This window comes from Lathamus discolor, chromosome 5 (genome assembly GCF_037157495.1).
Source record: "Lathamus discolor isolate bLatDis1 chromosome 5, bLatDis1.hap1, whole genome shotgun sequence".
Taxonomy (NCBI): Eukaryota; Metazoa; Chordata; class Aves; order Psittaciformes; family Psittacidae; genus Lathamus; species Lathamus discolor.
In genome coordinates, this window is record NC_088888.1 from 97,255,545 (window position 1) to 97,266,536 (window position 10,992).

The 10,992-nt window shown below is 41.7% G+C and overlaps 1 protein-coding gene across 3 annotated transcripts in view; it reads left to right on the forward strand.

Moving 5' to 3' along the window:
- The window catches only part of GREB1 (growth regulating estrogen receptor binding 1), a 94,556-nt gene extending 86,884 nt beyond the window's left edge, over positions 1 to 7,672 (forward strand). For 2 of the 3 annotated variants that reach the window (XM_065681635.1, XM_065681636.1), the window contains exons 31-33: positions 1,594 to 1,794; positions 3,311 to 3,449; positions 5,563 to 7,672. In XM_065681635.1, the coding sequence (XP_065537707.1) occupies positions 1,594 to 1,794; positions 3,311 to 3,449; positions 5,563 to 5,726 (504 nt within the window). In that variant the 3' untranslated portion in view covers positions 5,727 to 7,672. The remainder of the gene's footprint in view (positions 1 to 1,593; positions 1,795 to 3,310; positions 3,450 to 5,562) is intronic. The other variant, XM_065681637.1, reaches the window with a different exon arrangement.
- Positions 7,673 to 10,992: the final 3,320 nt, after the last annotated feature.

The following is a 10,992-nucleotide window of genomic DNA, read 5'->3' on the forward strand; positions in this document are numbered from 1 at the left end:
TTCAAATACTACGGACAGTGGCTTAGCAACTTCATTTGCCAGCTCCTTCAGGACCCATGGATGGATTTCATCAGGTCCCATGGACTTCTGTACATTCAGGTTTTTAAGATGGTCTCAAACCAGATCTTCTCCTACAGTGGGCCCAAGGTCTTCATTCTCACAGTCCCTGCTTCTGCCTTCCAAGACTTGGGTGGTTTGGTCAGGGCATTTGCCAGTGAAGAACGAGGCAAAGAAATCATTCAGAACCTCAGCCTTCTCCAAATCCAGGGTAGCCAGTTCTCCTGATAGCTTCCAGAGAGGGCCGACGTTGTCTCTAGTCTGTCTGTTTGCAATGTACCTATAGAATCCCTTCCTGTTATCCTTAACATCCCTAGCCAAGTTTAATTCTAACTGGGCCTTAGCTTTCCTAACCTGGTCCCTAGCTTCCCGGACAACATCCCTGTATTCTTCCCATGCCACCTGTTCTTACTTCCACCTTTTATAAAGCCTCTTTTTACCTTCAAAGTTTCCTCAGCAGCTCCTTATCCACCCAAGGAGGTCTCCTGGCCCTCCTGCTGCACTTCCTTCTAGTTGGGATGCAGCACTCCTGAGCTTGCAGTAGGTGATCCTTGAATATCAACCAACAGTCTTGGGCCCCCCTGCCCTCTAGGGCTGTATCCCATGGAACCTTACTGAGCAGGTTCCTGAAGAGGCCAAAGTCTGCTTTCCTGAAGGCCAGGGCAGTGAGCTTGCTGCATGCTCTTCTCACTGTTCTGAGGATCAAGAACTTGACCATCTCATGATCACTGCATCCAAGGCTGCCCTGGAGCATCACATTTCCAACCAGCCCTTTCCTGTTGGTGAGCACGAGGTCAAGCATGGCACCTGTCCTTGCTGGCTCCTCTGTTACTTGCAGAAGGAAGTTGTCTTCCACACAATTGAGGAACCTCCTGGAATACTTCTGTCAAGCTGTACCGTCCCTGCAACAGATATCAGGATGGTTAATGTCCCTCATGAGAACAAGGGCCACAAGCGTGAGGCTTTTCCTACCTGTCTGTAGAGTGCTCCATCCACAGAGTCCTCTTGATCAGGCAGTCTGTAACAGATCCCCACAGTAATGTCTCCCATCGCCGTTCTCCCTTTAACCCTGACCCACAAACTCTCTGTAAACTGCTCACCTGCCCCCAGACAGAGTTCCATACTCTCCAGCCTATCCCTAACATAAATAGCAGCTCCCCCTCCCCAGCTGCAAGGCCTGTCTTTCCTAAAGAGCCTCTAACCTTCCATTCCAACACTCAAGTCATAGGAGCCATCCCACCATGTTTCTGTGATGCCTATTATATCATAGCCCCGTAGACGTTCACATATCTCTAATTCCTCTTGTTTGTTCCCCTTTAGAGGTTTAGAAACCTCTAAAGATTCTATAAATACAAATATAACTCTGTGAAACTCTGAACTCTTTTTGGTATCAGGTATTTTTGGCTGAAGGATTGTCCTTCCTATGTAAATCTTAAATTTGTAGGGTAGAGATATATTTTACACAACTCAAAATTCAGTTAAGTGCAACTTGATTGATCAGTATTGATCTGTACTAGAAATATTTTTTCCTCATAGGTATCTGACACTCCAGTTTCAATCTCCCCTGCTCAGTACATTTGTGCTCCTGACAGCAAGCATACCTTCTTGGCAGCACCTGCTCAATTGCTCCTTGAAAAATACCTCCAGTATCACAGCCATCGCTTCTTCCCTCTCTCACTGAAGAATTATAGCCATCCAGTGCTATCTGTGGACTGTTACCTTAACTTAGGACCACAGGTACTGAAGAAAATAATCTTTAAGTGGCTCTGGAAATGTTTAGGCTATGTTTTGGATGATTTTGTTAATGCATTCCTTAGTAATAGTTGCACAGCCTTTGATAAATCAGGTATTACATCTTTATGATGTTAAAATCAAATTCTTAGTCTCATAGAGATACTATTAGGGGCTTCAAATAAAGGACATAGAGAAGTATACCAGAGTTGTCCTAAATACCAATATAGTCTGTGAATTATATTAAATTCTGAATTAACACAGAGCACATTTTTCAGGAGTGTTTTCTCACTCTGCTATAATTTGACCATTCCTACAGCAAATTTATTCCACAAGAGTGTTTTACAAATACCAAGAGTCAGAATGGGATAATCTGACATTATATATCAGGAGCTGTTGCCTCTATCCAATGAGTTTGGATCTACAGCCAAGGTCATTCTTAAACTCAAATGTAGGTCCAATAGAAATGTGATACCAAGATGGCAGTATTCAGGATAGAGACACTGTTTTTACCTTTTCACCTGACTTAAATACTAAGTGAAATTCAGTCTTGCTGGATTTGCTAAACTTAACCAAAACAGATGTGTAATGACCTTCCCATATATGTTGCTCCCAGAACATTTTTAACTATTTCTCTTAATTTCCTTTCTGGCTGAGCCCTTACAGGTCTATGTTCCCACATATTTGAAACAATAAACTCCGTGGGAAGGCATTGTACTGTTACTGTCTTTATCTTTCAGCTCGAACCCATTCAGCACATGAAGTGATTTTAATTTGGTTCTGCAATTGTTACCTGAGCTGGAATATGGTACAATAGGGTTGAAGGAATATGGGTAAATACAGGCATCCTGCGCCAGAGTATCAGTTGCTGTGGGTCCTTCCTCCCCTGGACCATGATGATTTATGCCAGATGAGGGTCTGCCCCAACTAAGTAGTACAATGTAACTTTGGAAAGAAAGCCTTGTGTGGAAGATTACTTAATTAAAATTTATGAATCCTGAAAGAGTGCTACAAATATTCCTGATTCCTAATGGATTTAGGAAGTAACCATAAAATCAAACTAGACAAGAAAAAAAGCTCTTCCATTTATGTATATGCACAATTCTACTGATTTGAGTAATCCTATCATAATATAAAGTAAATTAGGCATTTTTAAAGGGTCCTTCTTGTGTCCAACTGCACTGTTTTTACTCATGGGCAGATAAAACTGTGCTGGACAGATCACAACATTATGGTTGTGGGGAGCCACTGTTACTACAACTTTCAAACCTTACTGTATCTAAACCTCTTGATAATAACAGTAATGAATAGTAATGGCTAATGCATATTTATAAACAGTGTTCTTATGTAGACTTTTAATAAGTAGAGGGATGTTTAGGAAGGAACTACAAAGGTCACAATATTTGGAGCTGGAAAGCAAGTCTGAATTTGAATAGGTGCAAATACTGAAAGCTTGATATCAAACCTTAGCTTTACGTAGAACCTTGAAAAATGTTAATGTTTTTTCCCTTCTCCCGATCAGATTGCAGTTTGCTATGTGAGTTCTCGTCCTCACTCTCTCAATATCAGTTCCTCCGGTTTGACGTTCAGTGGTCTCCTGCTATACCTCTGTGACTCCTTTGTCGTAGCTAGCTTTTTGAAGAAGTTCCATTTTCTCAAAGGTAAGCTGCAATAATTTTATTACAGGGAATTATATGACCTAGTCTCTGGTAACCTGGGGAAAAATGCATTTCATACGAAAATATACATGCATGCATATGTACATGCATGTATTCTTATTTGTCTAATATGGCCCACGATCTTTGATACTTCATTGCGCTTTCTCTGTACTGTAGTAAACTGGTATATACTGAACAGTGCCATAAGTTCTGCAGATTTCTAAGTGGGGAAGAATGTGGGGTCTATATCATTATGCCTTGTGTATATGCATAGCTCCTTAGTTTATGTTATTAATAACTCAGTATTTAAGATTTATGCGTGAAGCATTTACCTGTTGTGTCTTTCAGGTTTTCTAATTTGCAACAGATGATGGACAAGCCTCCATCAAAATCTATTTACTATCCCTGGCAATAGAAACTGGCTCATTTAAAATTAATTTCTAATAACCAGTTTCTCCATATAGTCGTTATGATGGTGGATAGCAGTGGAGACAAATAACCTCCATTGTATCCCAGGCAGTCACATTTCAAGCTTCTTTTGGATTGTTCTACTTATCTTAGGCATTTAGCACTCCAAGGATTTCTTTCACTCACAGCTATAATTGCAATCAGAGGAAAAACACTATGGCAAATGCCTTCTTGAAACTTGCAGAGTTGTTATGAACTGTTGTGTTCTTTGCTGCAGTTAATACTGTTTCATGTAGGTAGGGGTAGCAAAGTGCAAATCAGGGTGTGCAGTGCTTTTACCTGCACATGCCACTGAAGCCAGTGTCTATGTGCATTCTGGAGCAGTGTCCACATTTTAATCCTCCTGTAGTTTCTCTAACAAGGCTATCAGAGTAGTGGCAAATGAAAGCAGTGCTGCTTTTGTACTGCATTTTATGAGTGACCAGAGGCTATCAATCAGTTTAATTTTGAATGTACCAGGCAACTTTAATTGTGTGTAGCACAAAGTGCATTTGATTCAGGATTTCTCCATCTCCCTTAGCAGTCTACTTGATTTTCTAACCCCGCACCTGAAGATTAAACACCCCATGACTGTGTGTCTTGCTTCTTTTTATTATATTCTCAGCTTTTTATTTCTTTAATTGTTTTGGGCATTTCCACTTACCTCACTACCTCTCATTCAGATTATTGAATGCTGGCAAGATAATTATTTCTTCTTAACTGAGCACTTTTCTCAGAAGCCAGGAAGTGATGCATGCAAATTAAAATGACAGTTGATGCTGTTTACCAAGATATGATATATCTTATTTTGGCATTCTGGACTTGCCTGTGTCCATACACGTACAGACAATGTTCTTTTTTCTTTTTTTTGTCAGCACATAAGCATACCAATCCGAAAAGTGCCACAGTTTGTGATTAGTTTTAAGGACATATTTAGACCATTTCTGGTCAGCAAAGCACAAAAAGCTTAAGCAGCCATCACAGTGATTGACTTGTGGTGTGTTTTGCTGAGTGGGGGTTTCACTCAATAACCGCCAGGTCCCATCACCACCTACTTGGACCTGACAGATTTAGCCTTCTTTAAGTTAAAGAGTAGGGAATGTATTTATCGTTTGTTTAACTAGAAGAATACGAGGTATACCACAAGTTAAACAAGAAGATCCTGGTAAATAGGCAGCTGAACATAGCTCTCCCCTGTCCTACACAGAATCACAGAATGGTTTGGGTTGGAGGGGACCTTAAAGCTCATCAAGTTCCAACCTCTCTGCCATGGTCAGGGACACCTTACACTAGACCAAGTTGCTTAAAGCCTTATCCAACCTGGCCTTGAACACTGCTATGGATGGGGCAGCCACAGCTTCCCTGGGCAACCTGTGCCAGTGCCTCACCACCCTCACAGTGAAGAATGTTTTCCTAATGTCTAATCTAAACTTCCCCTGTCTCAGTTTAAAGCCATTCCCCCTTGTCCTATCACCCTACAGGCCCTTGTAAAAAAGACTCTCTCCAGATTTCTTACAGGTGCTCTTTAGTGTCTTCACTTTCTCCCAAGCTTGTTTGTAATTCCTGTTGTGAAAGTTGTGGAGTTCTACATGCTAAGGGGTGGAGGGAGCTGGGTGATCTGAGAACAAAGGGGATACTCACATGGGTTCCTTTTTAACTGTTTACTTAGGTGCCACTCTGTGTGTGATTTGTCAAGATCGCAATTCTCTTCGCCAGACTGTTGTCCGGTTAGAGCTGGAAGATGAATGGCAGTTCCGACTGCGGGATGAATTCCAGACTGCCAATGCAAAAGAGGACAGACCACTTTTCTTCCTTACTGGACGACATATTTAACTGAAAAGAGACACATTTCCTGAATGATACAAGAGACTAATTGCCACCATCTCACGAAACAACTTTCAAGAGGCTCTGCTTTCTTGACAGAAACAGGACTGGTTTCCGTTGTTCATTAGAATGATATCTAATTAGACAATTTATGCTCATATTTCCAAACATTGAAGTGACTTTTCTAATTTAATTCTCTGATGGAAGTCACTTCTAACTCCTGGGAGAGACACAGAAACTTACTACTCTGCATGGTGGAAATCATTCTGGATCAGAAGGGAGGTCAATGAGTGCACTTCTTCTATGACAGGAAAGACCATGTGCAAGTTCATATGTAAAAGCTTTAGAAAACTTTTTGTATATTCCAGAAATATGTAATGTAAATTTAGGAACAGATTTTGTTTTACAAGTCTTATTTATCTTAACAGTTGGCACAAGGCAACAGGAATTGTAACAGTTTTCTAGTATACTGCTACTGAGCAGCAGCCAGGTAGGCTTTTTATATGAAGATTTGTAAAGTATATTTCTTTAATAGTGGGAACTCAGTTGGAGCCTTAATTTTTTGGAACAGGTGCCACACTGAATAGAGTCCATACAGGACTCTGGGGATAGAAGCATAATTCTACACCTGGTTTTATTAGCATAAGGAAGAGAGTCAAGAAAGTAGATTTTTAAATGGGATCTGAACATTTAAACCTGAAACTGAGATTACCTTGAGTAACGGAAGAGATCAAATAGTGAGACTGAGCTGCAAGTGACTTATTACATCTAGAACAGTGGGTTTTTTCTGGTTTCTGATTAAATTCTTGTACTGGCTGAGACTTCAAATTGGGCCCAGTGTACTCAAGACAACGCATGAGACTGTTCTGAAACACTCCTAATACACTTTACGGGGATATTTTATTGCCAAGGTGCTTCAAAAGAGAGAGAAATTAGAGACTACATTTCTGATGAATTCAGGTGAAAATCTGATAACATGTTATAGAACAGCACCAGGCATCAGACTATTTTGTACACTCTAAATATGAAGCCAGTGATCACAGTCTTTGTCTAGGCTTTTGGAAATACTGTCTGAGCTGCAATATTCCTGTTTGTCTTTATAATAATCAGTGTTAATTTCAAGTCAGTCCAGGTGCAGGAAGGATGAGTGTAGATGTTGTCAGAAGACATCGAATATTTGGGCAGTCTTTTCTTGCTGGATATATCAGTAGGAGAGAGGATCATTGATTTGATATTGATGCCATTAGGTGTCTGAGTCCATTACAGTACTGGCATTGAAAAGCAGACATCAGTATGACTGTGCCAAAGCTAATTTATGTTCATCTATAGGGAAAAGGTAAGTTCTGTAAGTCTGAGAGACTTAGATTGCTATTTACAAGGTAACTGCTAGAAATCAGTGTGTTTCTATATTTCATTGTCCTTGTTTCAACAGAGTGAGAATTCAGTTTAAGTTTTGGGAAGGTGACCATTGTCCTGTGTAAATAGTATTATCTGTTTTCACCAGTTGATTAGTTAATTTAAACTTTTTTAAAGAATTGTGACATTTAAGCCTAATCCATCCTTTACAAATAAAGTTCATGCTGCATGGACATCTGTCTTGGTGATGTGCAGGACTATCAAGGACACTTTGGGGAGAGGGGTAAACAAGAACGGTGTTGACTGAAAGGAGTTAATATAATTAAGGAATGCTTTGAAATGATCAGGAGAAAATACAGCACTGCTTAATGACCTGAAGCATAATGCATCCTCAAAGGTGTAAGAGTTTCTACGGGAACTCAGAACTAAAGATGGTGGGTTGAAATCTTTCCTGTAACCAAATACTGGAACAACTTATAACAAGTATCTGTTAACTTCTGTGTTTTAGAACTGAAATTTGCTCTGCAAGTATTTAGACATCCATTTTCTCTAAGAAACTGAAAAAAGTCCTAAAATATATAATAAATAAAAATAATTCACATCTTTTCTTAACAGTCTCTTTTGCCACAAAAGTCTTCAAAACTCTGACAAAGTTCAGGTGCTAGTGGGCTGGAACCATCATACTCCTGAGTGTTGTTTCACTGCTAAACTTTTGCTCCATAAGTTACCTACCTACTGTATCCTGTCTACAGAATAGGAGTCTCAGGACCTGGGCTCAGCAGACAGATGTCTATCATGTGCACAAGTGCAATTGTTCTCTGTCATGGAGTATATACATAATCATTCATATATGGAAACTTGCTTGCATTGTCTGATGGAGTACATCCTATTATAAGAGCAGATACGCAATTAGTGCATGACCAAAATGCAGTTACTTCCCATCATATAACCAGCTATGCACCCCGCGTGGTAGAAAAATATGTCATTTTGTTCACAGGATGCCAAAAAACTAATGGTGGATGAGTCAGGGAGAGCCACTCTTCAGAGCTCCATCAAAAAATGTCTTTGTTGCTGACCTAGTTTACAGGCTAAGCTCCCCTAACAGTGCAAGCTTCCAGGGAGAGGGACAATGTACTGTTTGTGTCCAACTGGGACCCTGAGGTGATATGGTAATATAGACAAATAATAATGAAAAATAAAAGCAAACTGTTTGGGTGGGACTGGCATCCTGTGCTGCAGCTTCTTTGCGCTGTAGCTGTTTACCCTGGATGCAAGTGTAGGGCTGGGAACCCCATTCCCAGCTCCACCCTCTTGTCTTGATGCCTGTGGGAGGCTTCCAGATCCAGTGACCTTTGTGAGAAAATGGCCCAAGCCCATCATGTATGCAAATGGTCTAAATATTTCCTTTCTGACTTTGGATGTGGTAAGGAAATAGAGCTCTCCATCATGGGGATTGACGTCGAAATGTAGTAGCAAACAAAATAAAAGGCATTTCCTGCATTCTTTTACAGACTTCTTACAGCTTGTACCTTCTTGACGATCAAGTAGTGAGGTGGATCAGGAACTGGTTGAAAGGAAGAAGGCAGAGAGTTGTGGTCAATGGCGCAGAATCTAGCTGGAGGTCTGTGACTAGTGGCGTTCCTCAGGGGTCGGTGCTGGGACCGGTGCTGTTTAATATTTTCATCAACGACCTGGATGAGGGAACTGAGTGCACCCTCAGCAAGTTTGCTGATGACACAAAACTGGGAGGAGTGGCTGACACACCAGAGGACTGTGCTGCCATTCAGCGAGACCTGGACAGGCTGGAGAGTTGGGCGGGGAGAAACTTGATGAAATTTAACAAGGGCAAGTGTAGAGTCTTGCATCTGGGGAAGAACAACCCCATGTACCAGTACAGGTTGGGGGGTGACCTGCTGGAAAGTAGCGAAGGGGAAAGGGACCTGGGGGTCCTGGTGGATAGGAGGATGACCATGAGCCAGCAATGTGCTCTTGTGGCCAAGAAGGCAAATGGCATCTTAGGGTGCATTAGAAAGGGAATGGTTAGTAGGTCAAGAGAGGTTCTCCTCCCCCTCTATTCAGCCTTGGTGAGGCTGCATCTGGAATATTGCATCCAGTTCTGGGCCCCTCTGTTCAAGAAGGACAGGGAATTGCTTGAAGGAGTCCAGCGCAGAGCCACAAAGATGATTAAGGGAGTGGAACATCTCCCTTATGAGGAGAGGCTGAGGGAGCTGGGTCTCTTTAGCTTGGAGAAGAGGAGACTGAGGGGTGACCTCATCAATGTTTACAAATATGTAAAGGGTAGGTGTCAGGATGATGGAGCTAGGCTTTTTTCAGTGATATCCAGTGATAGGACAAGGGGCAATGGGTGTAAACTAGAGCATAGGAAGTTCCACGTTAACATCAGGAAGAACTTCTTTACTGTAAGAGTGACAGAGCACTGGAACAGGTTGCCCAGGGGGGTTGTGGAGTCTCCTACACTGGAGATATTCAAGGCCCGCCTGGACAAGTTCCTGTGTGATGTACTGTAGGTTACCCTGCTCTTGCAGGGGGGTTGGACTAGATGATCTTTTGAGGTCCCTTCCAACCCTTGGGATTCTGTGATTCTGTGATTCTTCTCTAATGCCTTCCGTGCTTGCTGATTTAGCCATCCATTATTACCACCCGCAGATAGTAGTTAAGATGCTATGTATTGTGTGCCACAGAGGGGAGTATTTCGTGATTCAGCTTCTGCAAAAGACAGTATCCAAATACAGAGAAGGTTACTGGGAAGGTGACATTATTTTCCTTCTTACCATTCTCTCTCCACTATCAAAGCACTCTTCAGAAACACTTAAGCACTAACGTCTGGTATCTAATCATCTGGGCTTTACAGAGGATTTGAACAGTGGAGGATGTAAAGGATTTCCTCCTTCCGTAGCAAGTGCCTCCCGTTGTGGTGACAAGGAATGTACATATCTCGGCTCCCACTCTGGATCTAAAAGAAGCTGCTAAATATTGTTTTGGAGGGGGCTGCTTTTTAAAGGCTGTATCTGTGACACTGTGGTGAAACGTGTCATGCACACAAAAGGAAAGAGGTACAAGTAACAGACGAACAACCCAAAGGAATCACAGAATCATTTGGGTTGAAAGGGCCTTACAAAGGTCATCTTGTCCACCTCCCCTGCAATAAGCAGAGATATCAAGTAGACCAGGTTGCTCAAAGGCCCATCTAGCCTGGCCTTGAACACTGCCAGGGATGGGGCATCCACCACCTTTCTGGGCAGCCTCATTACAAAAACTTTCTTCCTCGTGTTCAATCTGAATCCCCTTCTTTTAGTTTAAAACCATTACCCCTTGTCCTGTCGCAACAGGCCTGGTAAAAAGTCTCCCCCCATCTTTCTTATAGGCCCCTTTTAAGTACTGAAAGGCTGAAAATAGGGTCAGGGAAGAGGTTTAGGGTTAGGGTGACACAGCTCTGGGAATTCTGAGTTGATAGTCCAGTTGCTGGCACTGTCTAGTGCTGACATATGGGAGTGATGGGGATGTTTGATTTAACGGTGAGACTCCTGCTCAGTGAGAAAAAAATGTTTGGAATCAACCATCATGATTTTAAGGTTTCGTAAAGGTGCTTCATAGGTAAATACAGTTTTGAGTAAAATCCTCAAGAAAATGGAAATGTTTGATTTAGAGTTAAACAGTAATGCAAACAGAAGGAAATTTCTTCACACCTGTTACATGACCAATGTGTTGATTATGCACTTAAACTCTGAACATGCTAAGGAGTATTCTGGCACCATGTGCTACAGTGCCATAGAAAATGCTGAGTGGCACTGTTAACAGCAACTTCACAATTTTCTTTATGCTTAGAGACAACAGGATTGATAGGAAGGTGAGGTTTTACTTGTTACTACCTATACGGGACCAGTAACATGGGCTCACA